The sequence below is a fragment of the Panthera onca genome, chromosome X (assembly GCF_046562875.1).
Source record: "Panthera onca isolate mPanOnc1 chromosome X, mPanOnc1 haplotype 2, whole genome shotgun sequence".
In the NCBI taxonomy this organism is placed as follows: Eukaryota; Metazoa; Chordata; class Mammalia; order Carnivora; family Felidae; genus Panthera; species Panthera onca.
In genome coordinates this window covers 117,744,056-117,764,375 of record NC_138357.1, presented here as the reverse complement: position 1 = coordinate 117,764,375, position 20,320 = coordinate 117,744,056, and the positions used below count along the sequence as shown (strand labels likewise).

General features: G+C 41.5%; 1 protein-coding gene across 3 annotated transcripts in view; it reads right to left on the bottom strand.

Moving 5' to 3' along the window:
• Window positions 1–20,320, bottom strand: part of ACE2 (angiotensin converting enzyme 2) — a 70,253-nt gene that overhangs the window by 42,692 nt on the left and 7,241 nt on the right. For all 3 annotated transcript variants that reach the window (XM_081793641.1, XM_081793639.1, XM_081793640.1), the window contains exons 3-11: window positions 20,158–20,316; window positions 16,543–16,636; window positions 15,965–16,108; window positions 13,653–13,765; window positions 11,925–12,030; window positions 9,353–9,450; window positions 6,944–7,113; window positions 4,384–4,610; window positions 1,897–2,041 (exon numbers count right to left, since the gene is read on the bottom strand). In XM_081793641.1, coding sequence (XP_081649767.1) covers window positions 1,897–2,041; window positions 4,384–4,610; window positions 6,944–7,113; window positions 9,353–9,450; window positions 11,925–12,030; window positions 13,653–13,765; window positions 15,965–16,108; window positions 16,543–16,636; window positions 20,158–20,316 — 1,256 coding nt within the window. The remainder of the gene's footprint in view (window positions 1–1,896; window positions 2,042–4,383; window positions 4,611–6,943; window positions 7,114–9,352; window positions 9,451–11,924; window positions 12,031–13,652; window positions 13,766–15,964; window positions 16,109–16,542; window positions 16,637–20,157; window positions 20,317–20,320) is intronic.

Below are 20,320 nucleotides of genomic sequence, written 5' to 3'. Positions count from 1 at the left end.
TGCATTGCATGGCCGAAAATGTACAGCGAAAGTCTTAATAATCCCTCTTTGGCACCACATTTTATGTGTCCTTGGGAAACAGAATTTTGTAAAATTGACATCTTAGTTATTCTTCAAGGCTAGCTCGAACGCCCCCTCTTCTTCTAGCTCGAACGCCCCCTCTTCTTCTAGCTCGAACGCCTGCTCCTGATCGCACCCACCTGCCAGCACAGTGAACCCCCTCCAGCTCCCTTAGCCTTCCCTAGCTGTGCTCCTTTGACATTTCGCTCTCTGTTTTATCATTATTCACATACAGCTCCTTCTTGCCCTAGAGACTTGAGCTCCTAGAGCGCGGGGCTGTCTCAGTTATCTATTCTGGCTCCAGTGTCAAACACGGTGCCTAATGCTAAGGAAAAAGTGCGTGTATATTTGTTGAATTAGTGGAGTAATTAATGCATAATGAAGGAGTTTAAGGTTCTGGTTCCATTTATCTTTCAAAATAAACCTTTAAGAGGGATCAAAAGCAATTCAATCAGGAAAAAGGTAGGGAAACCATGTGTTTGGCATTATTTAATCTTAATACATTTGTCCTTTCTGATTGTGGGATGATTACAGACACAATTTCGGTAACACCCAAATGCTAGAAACAGTTATTATCACTGCTGCCTCCTTTCCTCCCAAGTAGGATTTATGTTCACAGAGAATCTTGGCAGAAGAGTGCCACTGACTGAATCTTACGGGTATGGGACTGAGTGTTATATAGGTAGATCTTCACCGCAAGAAGGAAAAATAAGGGGGCATCTGGATGGCTCAGTTGGTAGAGCATCTGACTCTTGACTTTGGGGTCATGAGTTTGAGCCCCACATTGGGAGTAGAGATTGCTTTAAAATATTGTTTTAAAGACAAAGAAAACAAAGCAAAATAATGGACAGGAGTCTGACTAATAGAGACTGGGGAAAAGACTCTTTCCCTTCCTTCCTTCTTCCTTGCTTGCTTCCTTCCTTCCTTCCTTGGCATCTGTCCTCTTTTGTCATTCTTTCATCCCAAACCCATTAGCTCATACCTGTGTGTCCCAGGCACTGTGCAAGGGACTTGGGCTACAGTGATGAAGAATGTAGTGCTAAAACTATTGAAAAGGGACCACTATCTGTTGCCCAAAAGTGCCAGGCTCTTGCTGGCCTGGAATTCTCTCTGTTCCTTCCACACACACCTGGTTAACTCTCGCCTCCTTTTCAAAGCTCAACTTGGATGCCTCTCCCCATCTGACCCACCAGATTGGCCTCTGGATCTTGCCTTGGATGCTCATGGATCCCCCTACACCCATGTTGCCATGGTTTCATTTTCCACATCCCTCTATAGAGTAAAAAAAAGTTCTTTGAAGTCAAGGAGAACATGTGAAATGATCAGCATTGGACCTCCAGTGCTTTGCCTAAAATAGCACAGTTTAATGGGTGACCCAGCACTTAAGAAGATACAGGATGAGAAGTTGTGTCACCTGATCCTGCTTGGGGGAGGGCAGAGCCAAGGAAATGTTATCTGAGGAGAAAGCACCCAAATGGGGACTTAAAAAATAAAAAGGAGGGGCTCCTGGGTGGCTCAGTTGGTTGAACGTCCAACTTTGGCTCAGGTATTAATCTCACATTTTGTGAGTTTGAGCCCCTCATTGGGCTGGCTGCTGTCAGCGCAGAGCCCACTTCGGATCCTCTGTCCCCCTGCCCCTCTCTCTGCCCCTCCCCACTCACTCACGCTCTCTCTCTCAAAAATAATAAACATTTAAAAATAAAAAATAAAAAGGAGGCAGTATGTGTGTGTGTGTGTGTGTGTGTGTGTGTGTGTGTATACAGACCAGTCAAATGCTTTTAGATAAGTGGCAAACTCATGAGAAACCATCTTACGATTCCATATTCATTGACTTACTTCATCTCCCACCACTTTTGCATCCACTGCTCCTTGGGAATTTCACCCTTAAAGACCATCCACCTCCACTTTTCTAACATATAAGTAAACGGTAGCGTTCCAACAATTGTAAGTGCTTGTTTGAGTAGGAAGTTTATTTCTGTTTCTGAAAGTAAAATGGAAAAGGATAAATATTAACATGAGGACGACAGTGGTGTTTTGTGTTAATTTCCCAGTCTCAAGATATTATTCCTCAAGATATACTTACAGTAAGGATGATGTGAGAAATATTGACAGTGGACATGATAATATGTGTATATTCACTTTCTTTTTTTAATGTTTAGTTTTGACAGAGAGAGAGAGAGTAAGTGGGGGAGAGGCAGAGAGAGAGAGGGAGACACAGAATCCGAAGCAGGCTCCAGGCTCTGAGCTGTCAGCACAGAGCCCAATACAAGGCTCGAACCCATAAACTGTGAGATCATGACCTGAGCCAAAGTCAGACGCTTAACTGACTGAGCCACCCAGGGGCCCCTACATTCATTTTCTCAGCTAAGGGACTTGGAAGAGGGTGAAGACTTGGACAGAACAGGTAAGAAGAATCCGCAAGCAACCTGTAATCCTCATTTTTTCATTAGTGTCAATTGCCTCCCTTAAATACCTCTTATCAGAGCTAAGTAGGGCTATTTCATCTACTGTCATCTAAGCTCCATGAAGGCAGTGACTGTTAATGTCTCATTCAAGACTGTATCCCTAGCCTAGTGTCTCCTACATGATACCCTCTCTGAGTCTTTGTTAAATAAACAAATATTAAACAGATGTGGCCAAAAGCCAGTAAACCAGGGGAGAAAAAAGCAAACAAAAAAGAACCTCCCTAGAAGAAACTATCCACTCGATAATCAGAAGTACAGTACACATTAAATGCACTGACATCTTCTTTACCTCAGTTCAAAATGCTTTCACAAATTATGTGATCTCATTTATCCTTTATTCAGTGATGTAAAAAAAGCAGTAGAGCTCGTCCCTAGTGTACAAATGAAGCTCAGTGAAATGCAAGCAGGGGGATAGTATCTACTTGGCACACCGCTGTATCTCTAGTGTTGAGAAAAATGCCTTGCACATGGTATACTCAGTAAATATTTTTGGAAGAAGAAAGGAGGTGAGAAAAAGAGAAGGACGGAGGGAGAAAAGTAACGAAGGAATTTATTTCACATCATTCACAGATCAGGGGCAGAGCCAAAGGAAGGAAGAGTTTTTCAAGCCAGTGGCTTAACTGTATCTAGTACAAATCTTAGTGATTCAGTCGTCTTCGCCTGCTGTCAGAGAATATTTTAAAAATGATAAAAACAAATAATTGCCTGTTAATTGACTTACTAATTCTAATTTAAAATTAGGCAACAGGTGTGGTTGCCGTGAACTTCCTCCCCTCATGGGAGGATGCTGCTACTTGTCTATCACCCACTGGGTCGGTGCTTAACAGTAATTTTTTCAGACACGATGATGGCTTTACACTGACTGCCCAAGCCCTCATGAGATCACCAAAGTCTGGAGCCAGAAACCAAGGCACAGTGAATTGCCCCCACAAGGATGGAGCTCAGGACCTTGACCTCACTGACCAAACGTTCCAGCCAGTGGAGCTGATGTTGTGAACCAAATAGCTAACATGAGGGCAGAGAAATCTACAGAAGAGAATGTATTTGGCTCTAAGTATCCTCCTTTTACGAGGAAGGATCGAAAGCCCTGGCATCTTTACTGGAGAATCTGGATCTCACGAACATTCGTCATGTGCCATCAAGTCCCACCCATCCATAGAGAAACAGGCTGCCTTGGGCAAAGATGTCAAAGGATAGCGTGGATCTGAGAGGATGTTACAGGGACAGATTCATGCTCAGCTAGAGAAACAAAACTTTTCAGTCCCCCCAATCTCGATATGCCACCACCTGTTCTCTAAGAGCTCTCAAATTTCAGGTCACACTCTGTTTTGTAGAGTATTATGGGAAAAGCTTTAGATTAGGGCTCTGGTTCTGGTTCCACTATATTGCTTTTTGACCTTGGGCTAGTTACTTTCCCTCTCTTGTCTTCAGTTTGCTGCCTCTGCAAAATGGTTTTCAGAATGTTCCAGCTCTCACATTTTGAGAAGTATTTACCTAGAAGCAGAGGGATCTAGTCAGAACTCTGACACTAATAAGTTGTGTGACCTTGGCTAAGCCATTTCAGTTCTGTGGGCCTGTTTTAGCATCTTTTTTCCCCCTGTTAGATGCTTCTTAGAGTCCCAAGACCATTTATTCAGTTACCTCCCTTATGCCGTTCTCAAAGATCTAAAACCACAAGCTGGCTTATTGTGACATACACTTTAAAAAATGTTTTTACCAGTAGCAATTCCCAGTTACCCATATATATCATATACTTCATGTGGCAAAAACTAAATATATGTCACATACGATAATAAATACCTTTGCCTACATCAGACAAAGGAATCCCCGAAACAAGCCATGAAAAGACTGTCCATACCACTGTCTTCAGAAAAACCAGGTGGCAGAAGACCAATGGTTTTCAGATGGTTGGGTGTAGCCGCAGAAAGTGACATGATCTCCCCGACAGCTTCGTGGAACCCCTCATTAGCTCCATTTCTTAGCAGGAAGGGTTGCACGGCATACGCCATGTCATACTGGATGTGTCCCATCTCGTGATGGGCTGTCAGGAAGTCATCCATCGTCACCTTTGTGCACATCTTGATCCTGCACAAAAATGGGCAAGATTAAAATGAATCTCAATGAATTTAATTTAATCAGCACAGTAGAGCAGTAGAGGATTTGGGCAGCATGGTTCATCCTTCCAAGGTTTGTTCACCAATGAGTCTTGAGGACCTACCTCTGGTGTCCTAGAAACTGAACAAGGTGTTTAATATAAAGTCATGAGCAGGGCTGAATCCTGTTGCTCACAGACTAATAGATAAGCGGAGACTTCTGGTACAAAAACTCTCAGGCAAATACTCTAAGCAAGGCATAGCCTTGGGCATAGCAATAAGTGAATGCAGGCATGGTCTCCTAGAAGCACCAAGAAGGTCATAACTGAGGATGCAGTGAGCAACCTGGACCTTGATTAACATGCAGAAGTTTGCCAGGTAGACAAACGGCAGGGAGGGACAAGAGGTTGATACTCCTGGAAGTGCTCAGTGAGAAAGCCTTGAGAAAAGAGCGTAGCATTCAGGGCACCGCAAGCAGTTTGGTAGAGCCAAGATAGAGAAAGAGTAGGAGAAGGGGCTGGAAACTGATAACTGGGAGTTATTAGCACATAAGACAGGGCATAATGGAATGGCCCATGAAGCAGGTACAGAACGGCAAGGAAAGAGGGCCAAAAACCAAGCCCTAGGAGGTCCCTGTGCATACAGAGCAGAGAGAGGAAGCTGATTCAGAGAAGACAGAGCGGGGAGTCCCCTTCCGGATGACAGTGCAGAAGCCAACGTAGAACAGCATTTCAAACACAACCTGTAGACATTGCCTATGGCTGCCGCGGCCCAGTGAAATCAGGACTGCATCTGGCAATTAGGTAGTGGTGCTGCCCAACTCGGCAAGAGCAGTCTCATTCGGGGGGATGCAGGGGGCATGCTTCCGTAGGTTCCCAAATTAATTTTCTTACCACTCTGACCATGTCAGCCTCCTGATAAATACCCTTTAAGTCCCCCCCACTGGTCAAGAATAAACCCAAACTCCTTAATACAGCCCACTGTGACCTGCTTTTCAAACCCGGTTTTTCCTCTATTCTCTTGTGAAACAACCGTGAGAATAGCTGCTATATACCTAACGTCTTCAGTACCTAAGAGCGTGTGCTGGGAAACGCGCATATACTCAGGCATTTTTAAGCCTCACTCTAGTCCTGGAGTCAGTAAACCGGTTTGATAAATAAGGCTTTACTGGAACACAGCCACGGCCGTTTGTTTATGTGTTATCTATGGCTGCTTTGATGCCACAAGGGCAGAACCAAGTAGTCGCAACAGAGACCTGCAGAGCCTACACTATTTACCGCGTGACCCTTTATAGAAAAGCCTTGCCAAACCTGACTCTGGGGGATGCCGCTGGGGCCCTCCCGGACCAGCTCGACCAGGCAGACCCACCCATCTCCCGTTTTGCCTGAGTCATATCTGCGAAAAGCCAGCAGCTGCTTCCTCCTGCGCTGCCTTTGGCTGAATGAGAGGTGCCTCAGCCAGGAGACGAGGTCTTCCCACGCTCCGGGGGAGTCCTCAGCCAGTGACTGACTAATGTGGGGGTACAAAAGGCCAGTCCTCTTTTCTCAACGAGTGACCAACCGTGGTACAAATCAGGGTGCGGAGAGCCCCGTGGGATCAGGCTGAGGCCAAGTGTCCAGCAGAGACCACATCCTTACTTAACTCTTTCCCCCTCCCCCCTGCTTCCCTCACTCCCCTTTGCCTCATGGCTGTCCTTCGGTGAAGCACCCGGACAAGAACCTTCATCTCAAGCTGGGGAACCCAGCCTAAGACACTCGCCAACCTGCTACCTGGGCGTTACCATTCCACTTTATAGATAAGGAGACTGAAACCCAAGAAGGTTGAATGCCTTGCCCAAGGCCGCCTCGTCACTAAGTGACACAGCTCGGATTCGAGTGCCCGTGCTCCAATGGCACATTCTGCCACATCACCCAGAGCCTTTCTCTCTTTTATCCCGGCGTATTGATTCACCTGTCCTGTCTCGCTCACAAGAGGGAAACGTGGAGGGGAGGAATAATGCCTGATTCACACGTCCATCTTCCGTAAATCTTGGCACCGAATCTTTCTAACGGGGACACCACCATACTCACGCCATGCAACTCTAACGGGTACATATTATTTCAAGTGAGGCAAACTGTCTAAAGCTCAAGTTAGGGCCTGCTGACAATCCCCTTTTCCTTGGAAAAGTCCAGATGTGTTCTCATGGACTTCTGAGCCCTCGTTTAAGGAGAGTTCACACATCTCTTCTGTGCTCAGACAAGCAGAGAAGAAATCCAGAATCGTCGTCATCCCTGCCTCCACCATCTCCCAGTTTAGTATCAGCTGTGTACAGATCGTCCTCACTACCTGAAGTCACCCTTCCCTAGGTCCCAAGCTGTGGGGTGGCAGACCACTTTCTGGCTGTTGCCTGGCTCGGTTAGCATGGAGTTTTCCCAGAATCCTTGAGTCATGTTGGGAAGGCCAACAGACACAAAGAATTTCTCAGCTTCTTTGAATATCCTCCTTGCATCCCAGCTCTGGAAAGGAAAAAAAAAAAAAAAAAAAAGAACAGCATTTAATTCTAGCATTAAAATAACAGCATTCTTTCTTTTGGCTATGTACAGAGGCATAACCTTTCTGGAAGGCAATTTGGCAACATGTATGGACACGTCAAGCTTTCAAAGTGTTTGTACCCTGTCTCAGTAATCCTGTCTCTAGGAAACTAACCTAGGAAATTATCAGAAATTAGGTCAAAGAATGACATTTAAAATGGGTTTTTTGTTTATTGTTTTTTAAAGTTGAAATATGTATGACACATAACATTGTGTAAATTTAAGGTATACAACATGGAAAATGATTTTTAATAAAGAAAAAGGTGGAAACCACCACCAGAATGGTTGAATAAATAATGATGTCTTCGTGGGATGGAAAACCTAAATAAATTCAATTTATAAAGAATTTTTACTGATTTTTTTATAAGTTAATCTTAGGTGAAAAAGTAGAATATATAAACCACTGATCTAAAGTGATATTAATGTGAAAATACAAATATTAAATTTAAATACAAATATTATATATTATGCGTGATATTTTTTGTCTTTATTCTTTATATTCCAAGCATAAACAAACAACAATGACCTTCTCTTTGCTAAGAAATCTATTCAACTAAAGCCAACAATCATTGACTGAGCTCCTTCAAGGAGTGAGGGCCTGGTGTTGGGCTCAGTGGAGGACACAAACAGATGCACACGGAGTCATGGACTTTTGGAACCAAAAAGGCCTGCATGCGACCAAGTAGCCAATAAGTAGCCGGGCCTTGCTGCACAGCTTGTATGGGAATCTGAACTTTCAGAATGTTCTGGAAATAGAGAGGGGCAACAGTAAGCGTCTGCCATCCAGTAAACTCTTCTGGGAACTGACCAGGACTTCTTTGGAGATAAGGCCCATATCAGGCAAACAAAGTTTGTGTAACTGGTGGATAATTCCTGAATCGCTTTTGGTGACACAGAAAACTTCCTCTGATCTCAAAGACCAGTCAAGTCTGGTTTTTCTCTTCTATCAGCCTTGGGGATTTAAACAGGATGTGACACTACGGATGTTTTTCACTATTGACCTTTAAAGGCAATATTGGTATTAACAGGTACGGCATTCTTAAGCAGAATGGATGTACGTATACCAAAACAGTGTAGACTAGTAAGCACAGTTAGCGTCTGTTAAATGAACAATGAGAGAATGGAAAATGGAACTGGAAATATTAGGAGTTCTGAGTTCAAGCCTTAGTTGCCACTGATTGTCTTTGTGACTTTGAGCCAGTCATTTCCCCAGGCCTCAGTTTCCTCACCTGCAACATGGATCTATCAAAATACCTGTCCTGATAGTCTCATAGGTTTGTTGTAAAGATGACCTTAGGAGAGATGGTGGGTGTACAAACCCCGTAGATGGGCTAAAGAGCTACATAAAGATGAGCCTGTGCTGTTGTTCAACTGCAAAACGGACCTAGCACAGCTGCAGGAGATTGGAGGCCTTGCCGCTTCGCATTCTTACTTTGTCGTGGCTTTTTCCCAGGATCATGTTGTGTATGTGAAAATGTTTGCTGCACGGTTGCTTACAGATTTGAAACTGTTTACAAAGGAAAATCCGGCAATGTGTAAATAGTAAAGGAAATTATGGTGCAACTCTCTGAAGAAATTTTAGACAGCCAATGGGAGTATGATCATAAATTCTTTCCCCAAAAGGTAGACTATTGGCTGAATAAAGAAAAATATCATTATAATATGACTTCACCAATGGCAGGAAACACAGAGAACTTAAACAATTCTGCCAAGATGGTAACAAAAACGTAATTTAAAAATTATTTTAAAGACTCTTGTAATATTTCTAACAATAATGATTTTTTAAATACGCAAAAATCTTCTCATGATACCATTTTTTCTATTCGTGGAGATTACGGACTGATTACTTAGCAGTGACTAACTCTAGAAAGAGTAATGCCAACCAGTTGGTAATTCCACATCTTACTGCTTAATGGAAAACCCAGGTCGTCTCCATTTTTAATACCTCTCAGCAAGATCAATACCGTATTTATCATTCAAGGTATTTGACGTCATTGGCACTGTAAATTACTTTTCCATGAAGCTACATAAGGAATATGTTTAAGTTAGCTTAAAATGTTTTTATTTACATGATTTCACATGCAAAAGACAAGAAGAGAAAAATGGCAGAAAAAGAAATGAAGTTGAGGATTTAGATTTGGTTTTTAAGGCCTCTTCTACCTACCTGATTCACCATTGCATCAGTAACATCTATGTTTGGTTTCTGTCCAAAGGGGACTGTCAAAGGGTACAGATTTGTCCAAAATCGACCCCACATATCGCCTATTTTTTTTAAAAAAAAGTTTTATTAATACATAGCAAAGACAGCAGAAGTATAGACCTGATTTTACACAGTGCATAACTTAGGATTGGCAAACAGGCCATATAGTATTCTAGAGTTCATCTAGTTTCTCTTCATTTACCTCTTTTTCCGTACTCCTATTTAAAATTTTCAACACTCCCTTCTTTTTTCTATCTCCTCTAAAAGGATAAAATGACAGGAAATTATCCCTATTTCTCCCATTTCGAATTACAATTCAAGGGCACAATGTATTAAATGTATGGAACATCAAAGCTACTATAGATTAGAAAAAGATAATATCCACCATCTATGGGACAAAATATTGCAAATTAAACCACTAGTAGTTCCTAATATCGGACTCGAGAGATCATGTAGGATCATCATTCAGGAAACTCTACTAACTAGTAACAAAGTTCTACCTTTATCACTATACTACAGTAATACATTTAATTGGGTAATTTTTCAAACACCACAAACAAATGTTAAATTGGATCCCAAGGCCAGAGACCCTAAAAGGCAAGATGGATCTAGAAAAAAATCAATCTAAGGGCACCTGGGTGGCTCAGTCAGTTGAGCATCTGACTTTGGCTCAGGTCGTAATCTTGCAGTTCGTGGATAGTAGTGCAAAGCCTGCTTCAGATCCTCTGTCCCTCTCTCTCTTTGCCTCTCTCTCTCTCTCTCTCTCTCTATCCCTCAAAAGTAAATAAACATTAAAAAAAAAAAAAGAAAAAGTCAATCTAACAGCAAGACCAGAATGCTGGCAAGAAAGTAATGGGGCAATATAACAACATGAAGAATATTTCAATGAACTCATGTTTTAAGCAATAAAATTCAGTAGAAATAAATGTAAGGTTCAATGCTTAAATCTTAAAGGAAAATGTATCCACTATAAAAATATGTAATATGTGACTTCAGGCTGAGACATAATCAACATGTAAAAGACCAAAAGAGACCCAACAAACAGTATAACATGGCTTCCAAAACACAAATGTGATCTCAAGATAAATAAACAGAATTATAGTGTCTAGAACAAAGGAAGTCATGATACCATATTTACTCAATACTGGCCAAACCTCATCTGGAGTAATTGTTCAGTTCTGAGCATGATATTTAAAGAGAGATATCAACAAAGGACAGCTTGTCCCAGGGAGAACAATTAGAAAATTGAGTTTTAAAGAATGGCTAAAAATCTCTATGGGATATTTAACTGGAAAGAAGCAGATGATGGTAACAATAATATCACTAAAATATATTGATTACATACTCTTGTGCCAGGTACTATGCTGTGCCTTTTATGATGGTTGTTTAAAATATCCAGAAGGCCATCTTGTAGAAGAAGAATGAACACATTCTGGATAACCTCATATCATGGAATTAGATGTAATGAATGGAAGACATCAGAGGGGTGTTGATTCAGTCCCACATAAGGCAGAACTTGCTTATAATTGGTGCCACATAGCACTAGATTAGTCTACCTTGGAAAGAAGAGTCACATCACACTAGATAGGTTTAGGCAGAAACTGAATTACTGAAGGATGCCTGCCAAAGACATTGTAGAGAGCATTTATATATTGCCTTAGAATAAAAAGTCTCCACAGGTCCTTTGTCCATATTCTCTCCTGCTAAGAGAGAGCTTTAAAGGCTGTTGAGAAGAATTAGCTAGCAGAAACTTAGCTTGGTAGGAATGCTATGTATCCATGACATGAACTTTTCAAGCACAAATATTTTATTTGGCCTTGGCTTCTAGGGAGTGGTAGAGGGGAAGGAAGGATGGCTACTCTATGGAAGGGAATTAGGAGGTTCAATAAAAGGCCCCAGGTCTTTCATGGTCTATGAAACCTCTGTGGCAGGATAGAAAGTTCTTGGAAGATTGAGTCTCTTCCTAAGTTAGGCATCTTTCTTCATGGCAAAGACTTCATTCATAACCCATATGATTCCAAACCACGTACTTTGCAGCAAAAGTAATTGGTGCAGTTTAGAATAAACTTACAAAGCTTTCACTCAAGCTATACCTTAATTTTCAAAAGCCTTTCTTTCACCCCTGGCCAACCACAGCCTACGAAGCTTCTTTCCTCTAACAACATAATACTAAAATCTCAAATTCTACCTCAAGAGCTTAGCCAATCAACTTAAATTGAAAAACTTATTTTCCCCATTTCCACTCTCATTTGAACTTGGAATTCTCTCTCTAGTTATGTTAAATAATCCCTTTATCCTTTGAGTCGTGGCCAACATAATATTCGTTCATGTGTAAAATAAAGTGATGCAATAAAGAACAATTTATGTTATATAATTACGTTGAATAAAGTGCTGTCAAAATGTGATTTCTACAATGCTACTAACTTCATTCGCAACATTTCCCAAAAGTTTTATGTTGGGCCTCATTCCAAAAAACAACTTTAGTGGTGGAAATAACAAAGAACAAAGTACACAAAGAGTTCCTGGAGTTTCTTACCAAGCAAATGGGCAGGGAGGCATCCAGTTGGGCTGATACGGGAAGGGTAGGAATCCATCAACTTTGCCCTCACGTAAGCATGAAGATGTTGGTACAGTGGCTTAATCTGAAAAGCCCAGGAAGAAAGTTTAAGACCAAGAGTAGCCTTTTCCAATTTCCAATCCCTACCACCAAAAATAGGAATCTCTTCAGACATGTCTTCCCAGATATGGATGATGACTAACTTCACTGCATAAACCAACAAACACATCTGGAGGAATACAGGTCCCAAAATGAAAGCAGATGCAAAGAAATATTCATTTTTAATATGTTACCTACTTCCTTTGTTTTTAAGTTGAAGTATCGTTTACATCCCACAAAGTTCACCTCTTTTTAAATGTGCAGTTTCATGAGTTTTAGTACACTTAGGCTGTCGGACAACATCACTGTTACCCAGTTTTAGAATATTTCCATTGACCCAAAACGTTTTCTTGTGCCTATGTGCAGTCAATTCCACTCCCGTCCCCAGCCCCAGGTAATCACTGAACTGATTTCTGTCTCTATAGTTTTGTCTGTTCTGGAAATTTCACATAGATGAAGTCATGTGATATGTAATCTTTTGCATCTGGCTTCTTTCACTCAGCATGATTTTTAGGTTCATCCATGTTACAGCGTGTATCAGTAGTTCATTCTTTTTATTACTGAGTAGCATGTCACTGTATGATTACGTCAGAGTTTGCTTCATTTAGTCTCTCTTGGATACAATTTGGCAGCTGAAGGACAACTAGGTTGCCTCCAGTTTGGGGCTACTGTGAATGATGCTTCTATGAGCGTTCATGTATGAGTCTTCGTATGGATCTATATTTTCATTTCTCTCATATAGATACCTAAGAGTGGAACACCTTAGTCGGATGGTAAGTGTGTGTTCAACTTCTTAAGAACTGCCAAACCACTTTCTGCAGCCGCTGCACCATTCTGCATTTCTATCAGCAGCGTCTCCACACCCACACCAGCACCTGCTAAGCCTGTCTTTTTTAACCGTAGCCATTCCGGTGGGTGTGTGGTGGTTTTTAAACATGGTTTTAATTTGCATTTCCCTAATAACTTTTTACTGGCTTATCTGTCATTTATATAATCTCCTTGAGGATGTACTTGCTCAAATCTTTTGCCCATTTCTTTTCTGAGGAGTTGTTGCCCCAACTTCCATTTTTGATTGCTTTGCCTAACGATGGCTATGACACAGTAGGTTTGCATAAGAAGTTTGAAGGCATAGGGGTAAGGGGGAGGGGTGGGGGGCAAAAGGAAGGAAGAGGGAGACATTGAGAAGTGTCCATGAGATACTCTGCCTTCCATATAAAGGCTCCCTCAGTCAAAGGTAAGGAAACAATACTATGAATTGTCCTGAGGAAGGAAGCAAAGCCTACAGCTGCTAACAAAGTAAGACAGGGTGGGTCCCAGGTAGTTCACGAAGACCATTCCATCCGATAATCTCTCCTTCTTATAACCTTGCTATTGGTAATTGCTGGGCCACTCAGTGGCTGAAAAGGAGAGGAAAGCAGAGTAACTCTGCTCATCTATGAGGCCTGTCCTATTACTCTTTCAAATCTTTTCAAGCTCTAATATTCCATAACTCTGAGGCCTGGGAATGGCTAACTAGTGCATTAGGAACAAGCCAGAATGCCTTTGGTCATTGTCCCTTCTTCCTGCGCACTGCCCTACATCTGTCTCTGTGTATGCTTCCTTGGTTACCTGTGTGAAGGTATGTTCCACATCTTTAATCAACTGGCTGCGGCTATAGTTATAGCCATCTGTCCACTCCTCTTCATAATCTCCTCTCCAATAATCTCCATAGTCCTCATAATCTGTTTTTTAAAAGGAGAAGGAAGAGAACATAAGAGAAAGAAGGAGATAAAGCATGGTATACATAGATCAGCCTTGGTGGGAGGTTAAAAAATCCAAAGATCTGTCACATTTTTATTGTCCTTCTAAATGTCAACTCAAAGGGATGAAATGAATACTAACACTAGCTGGTGTCTGTCAAGCGCTTGCTCTCTGCTCTCTCTTTGCTCTCTCTTCAATGCATCATCTCCTCTAAGAAGCACAGAAACTCTGCAAGATTGACATTATTAAAATCCCCACCATGCAGATTAGCACCCTGTTCCTGGACGGTGGAATCGTTTGTCCAGCGTCACACGACTGGGAAGAGGCAAAAGCACCCACCGAGTCTTCTAACCCCTGGTCTCTACTGTCTCCATACTTCAGTTTCTATCTTTGGCTTTAAAACATGTGACTGGACAGAGTGGCCAAAATGAACAAATCAGGAGACTATAGATGCTGGAGAGGATGTGGAGAAACGGGAACCTCTTGCACTGTTGGTGGGAATGCAAATTGGTGCAGCCGCTCCGGAAAGCAGTGTGGAGGTTCCTCAGAAAATTAAAAATAGACCTACCCTATGACCCAGCAATAGCACTGCTAGGAATTTACCCAAGGGATACAGGAGTGCTGATGCATAGGGGCACTTGTACCCCAATGTTTATAGCAGCACTCTCAACAATAGCCAAATGATGGAAAGAGCCTCAATGTCCATCAACTGATGAATGGATAAAGAAATTGTGGCTTATATACACAATGGAGTACTACATGGCAATGAGAAAGAACGAAATATGGCCCTTTGTAGCAACGTGGATGGAACTGGAAAGTGTGATGCTAAGTGAAATAAGCCATACAGAGAAAGACAGATACCATATGGTTTCACTCTTATGTGGATCCTGAGAAACTTAACAGAAACCCATGGGGGAGGGGAAGGAAAAAAAAAAAAAAAAAGAGGTTAGAGTGGGAGAGAGCCAAAGCATAAGAGACTGTTAAAAACTGAGAACAAACTGAGGGTTGATGGGGGGTGGGAGGGAGGGGAGGGTGGGGGATGGGTATTGAGGAGGGCACCTTTTGGGATGAGCACTGGGTGTTGCATGGAAACCAATTTGACAATAAACTTCATATATTGAAAAAAATAAAAAAATAAAATAAAATAAAACATGTGACTGGATTTTAGTTTTTAAATTCTCTTCTTGTTCAGGGCCTTCTATTTTCAAATGTAAATCAACTCATCTTAGACATTGCCACAGCGGGCCTGTGTTTGTTTGCAGATTATCTGTATACACAGAACATCTCTGCGTGCATCATGTAGTATCTCGTCATCTGGAAACACAGGCTTGCATTAGGACATTAGCCAATACAGTTTGCAAATGTATTTCAAAAATTCTTATTTTCACATGCACATTGGCAATGGATGATCAGGAAGAGGAGAGAGAGAAATATTTGGATGGAAAGATATGGTGATGAGCTGCTGTCCCAGCTTGCCTGTGGCTTAAGAATACAAGTTTAAGTGGCAGTGAAAGGCACTGAGAAACAACAGATGAAAAAAATTCTTCCTTACTCAACCCCAGGAGGCAGTGAATCACCAAAGCATAAAGTTACTCGTAATGCCATAGCTTCAGCTCATTATTCAGGCAGGAGAATAAGTTAGGAGATATGGAAATTTAAGCCCCATGTTAAGATTTTTATGACCACATGATTTGAGTTATAATTACAACTGCAGAACATAATGGGTTTCCAGCCTAAATTAATCTGATTTTTTTTTTCTTTCTGGGACACCACCTTGAGTTAAACACACAAATGACCTTTAAGAATCAACTGTAGCCAGATAGGAGTTTAGGTGAGAGACAGCGTCTCTGTCTCCCATCCTGTCAGAGCAATAGAATCCCTACTCAATCCCCAGGCTACCTCAGGAAGGCTTGGGTTCCTGATACCTTCCCAGACGACTGATTTGTTTGACGTCCTGTCGTTCAGCCTCATTGCTGAGCTCCTTAAACTGTAGAATGTCAGCGCATCTTTCCTTATCCCCTCGTAGTTTCTTCTTTGAGACACATCACCTGAATTTGTTCAGGAGATGATCACTAATTTATGGATACCACTTCTGTCAAAGGGCAGGCTTGGTAATTCATGAGAAATAGCCCACGGCCCCCACAGAGAGCATCAGGATCTCTATAGACCAGCGAACTTACTGTTTGCTCTTGCCATCTCATTTTTCAGGGCCACATACTCTTCATATAATGGCCTCAGCTGCTTGCCGACCTCAGCCCTCCAGCCTTCCCAAGCCCAGAGCCTCTCATTGTAGTCTTTGCTGTTTTCCATTATGTCATCCAAGCCTGTCATTGCAAAGCACCCAATAGGGAAAAAAAACCATGCATTTGTAAAATTTTTATTTGTAAACAATTGTATGAACTTTAAAAAATTAAAAGTAAGGCTGGCAGGCATCGAGGCCATAAAGTTATTAAGTGAAATCTCATGATTTCTCGATTTCTTCATCCTTGTTATAGTTCCAAAATATTTCTGCAGAAAAAATAAACCGTTGAAATCATTTAACTACTTAGTTAAATTACTTAGAATGTGACAGAGTTTACAATGAAGTTTTGTGATAAGTTAACAGTTCACCTATGTACTGAAACACCTATTTGGAATCTTATCATCTTTGGATTATCCACTTGAAAGGCACAGTTTCATCATCCAGTGTCGATCTCAGTTTTAAAACTTAGAGTAAAAACTTAAATTTCATAATGACTGCTCAAAATTAATAGCCTACCTGGTTCAAGTAATAAGCACTCCTGTGGATTATTTGGGTTACAAGCTTTTCCAGTACTGTAGATCGTGCTCATTGCATTTAAGATTGTGTTCAACTGCAAATTAAGCATAATAAACAATGTTCAATGTGGGAGATGTGCTATATAGAACGCTAAGGTAAGGATGTCCTTTTAACCATGTGATTTTTTGTGCCTCAAAATACAGCAATTCCCATCTTTGCCAAGCACCCTCCTTTATGTAGGGTAGGAATATCTCCGTTAAATTTCCCCCACTATCAACTGGCACAGAGCCTTAGAAATACATAATAAATATATGTGGAATGACTGAAATAAATGGATCCACCAAAATCCCAAGGATGTTTCCCAGGTACACAGAGAAGTGCATTTGCTGTTCATTCAGCATTCACCGAGAACACATTCACTGAACATCTACTTTGTCCGACACTCTGATAACTCTGACATGAACAAGCCGTGGATCCTCAAGGAACCCCACGGCCATGGGACAAGGAGGCAGCCATGAAATCAATAATTACATAATCGAGGGACAAGTGGTAGAACTGTCATGAAAAAGTGATGTGGCAGTCTGGCAGGAGGTGGATAAATGAAGAACTTGGAGATTCAGGAATGGCTTTAAAGAGGAAGGGACATCAGTGCCATGACTTGGAAGAGAAGTAGGAATTGGTCAAGTAGAAAAAGGGAATAGAAGGCAGAGCCTAAAAGATGGATGGAGGTTGGGGAAGAGCAGCAATTTTCCAGAAGTGATGACACGTTGAAGGAAACTGGAGTAGTGACACTGGAGAGGTAAGCAGGGGCTTTGTCACGAGGGGTCGGCCATCTATGCCACACCAAAGAGTTTTAACTTTATCTTGTAGGTAAAGGAGAGTAAAGGTAATAGAGTTAAGCAGTGCTACTCAAAGTATGGTCCATGGACCAGTACAAAACAGCAAATTCTTTGTTTCTATTCTGTGACAAGTACAGGAATCAAGAGAATATTTTTTTTTTAAAAAAGAGAATGAATGTTTATAAACTTTAAAAAACCATTTGATATTTCCATGACATCTCAGCATGTCAATGGATTTAGCCAAGTACTGATCTGTAATAGATTGGTAATAAAAGAAGAAAGGGAAGAAGAGAGGGAGAAAAGGAGGGAGAGAGGGAGGAAGAAAGGAAGGAAAGGAAAGGAAAGGAAAGGAAAGGAAAGGAAAGGAAAGGAAAGATAGGAGAGGAAAGAAGGAACTGGTTCTCCCCTACATTTGATTTAAGAAGCACCACATGAAAGGCTCTGTTTCTCTTCTCCTATTTCCCCCTTCCATTATTCTTTCACTCTGCCACAAAAGTCATTATCCTAAAACATGAAATAGATCCCATGATTAAAACTTCAATAAGATCCCATAGTCCAAAGGCATCAATCCAAATTCCTTACCATGGCACAAAACTCCTCATGGTCTCTTTGTGTACCTGCTTTTTCAATCTCCCCTCCTCCCTCTCCATTGTATTCATGCATTCTTGAGTCTCCTCTCTTCCCAAACAGTTCAATCTTTTACATGCATTTCTGTGTTTTTCAGTTTGGGCTGCACATTAGAACTACCCAGAATCTTATAAAAATATAGTGTCCACGTTCCACCCAGGATAGATCAGGCTGTCTAGACTCTCAAAGACCAATGGGCCAAGTTTCACATGGTGTCTTTGAGAAAAAGATGGGAAGCACGGAATGGATAAGATAAAGTGGATTAATAGCTAGTTGGATAATTGGATCCAAAGAATGTGGAATAATAAATATCAACTTGTAGGAAGATATGTGTCACATGGTTTTATCTTTGTCCTTATCGTGAATTTTTTCTTTTTATAGATGTAGATTACAACACAGAATTCCAGAGGACAAGCAACTGAGAAAGAAGACTTTGATGTTAAATAGCCAAATATTTTAGATAAAAATATTTCAGTAGGTTAGATCAGGGGTCTGTAAACTATGATCTGCAGACCAAATGCTGTCTGCTGCCTGTTTTTGTAAAGTTTTAGCAGAACACAGCCACACTCATTTGCTTATGTATTAGCTATGGCTGATTTTCTGACACAACAGCAGAGTTGACTCATTGTGACAGAGACTAGACGGCCCACAAAACCTAAAATATTTACTATCTTTCCTTTTACAGAATAAAGTGTGCTGACTCCTAGGCTAGAGAGATGGGATGAGAGATGTTATTTTAATAGGGTGAATACAGGCTTTCTTGAATTTGAGCAAACTACCTACTTAAGAATAGAATTTTGAAAGCTATCATTTTAGAGCAACATTGGTGGAAGAGACTTGGAAACTTCCTGGACAGTGATGCTGATATGAGCCAACATGGGATTTGGTTGTCAAAAAACAAACAAACCAAACAAACAAAAACCTAATACAGTCCTAGACTGTCTTCATAGATGTAGGGCAAAGGGTGTAGAATGTCCTATTCCTGATCACCTTCATGCATCAGAACCAACGCAGAGTGCCATGTCTAGTTCAAGGTTACCGACAAAATGAAGACAGCAATTAGGACTGGTTAGGAAACTTGAAACTATCGTAGAGACGAAAACTGACAGAGCGAAAGATGATATCTTAGGTTCAAAAAACAAAAAGGACTTGGGGCGCCTGGGTAGCTCCGTCAGCTAAGTGTCCAACTCTTGGTTTCAGCTCAGGTCATCATCTCGCAGTTAGTAAGTTCTGGCCCCGTGTCAGGCTCCCCCCTGACAACGTAGAGCCTGCTTGGGATTCTCTCTCTCCTCTCTCTTTTTGCCCCTCCTATGCTCGTGCTCTCTCTCGCTCTCTCTCAAAATAAATAAATAAACTTTAAAAATAGGGGTCAACTAGTTTAAAAAAATAGCTGCCTTCATTTATTTAAAAACCTTTGTAGGAAAGAGCAATTTGGATCCAGAAGGCAGAACAAAATGGTGGTAAAGCACTTAATGCTCAATGGAGGGAGTATCTCTATCAATTAAAGGGGCCCACAGATGGAATGGATGTCTTGGAAAGAGATGGCTCATCCACCCCTAAAGCAGTTTGAGCTGAGGTTCTTAGCCACTCGTTAAAGACGTAGAGAAGAGTCAAGAATGAAAAGGGGGAAAGAATTGGACCACATACAGGACTTCTCAAGCTTGGCACTATTAATGTTGTGGACCAAATAATTCTTTGTCATTGGGGTCTGTCTCGTGCATTGTGGAATGTTTAGCGGCATCCCTGCCCCTTCCCCACTTACGACAACCAAAAATGTTTCCAGACATCATCAAATGTCACTGGGGGGCACCCCTAGTTGAGAATGAATGACATAGACTAAGTATATTCTTCAGGCCACCTGGTCCTCAGGGAGGTGACTTCGGTATAGGGTGCCCATATACAACACAGGGCCCAGACCACACCAGTTTGACTTTGTGTCCTAACATAATTATTACCAGTGTCTTCTTTCACTTGCAGAAGGATTCCAGTTTGGATGACAAATTATGTGGTCACCCTACCTAGGCACAGAGCTCTCTCTAATGTCAGCATTACTATCTCTGCAGATAAAGGAAGCAGCCATGGGGATATTAACATTTAATGTTTCCCCAATATTTCAACTCTTGAGGTCAGCGCTAGAATGTTCACATACTCGTTGGCTCTTGTCTGCTGAGAGCACTGATGACCCACTCTGCTGAAGGGCCTGCAATTGACGTTTGACGGTGGTATTGTGAATTTCTGCTAGCGGGTAAGTTTCGGCAAGCTTGGACTGTTCTTCATAAAAGGCAGACCATTTGGCCCCGGCCTCATTCTGA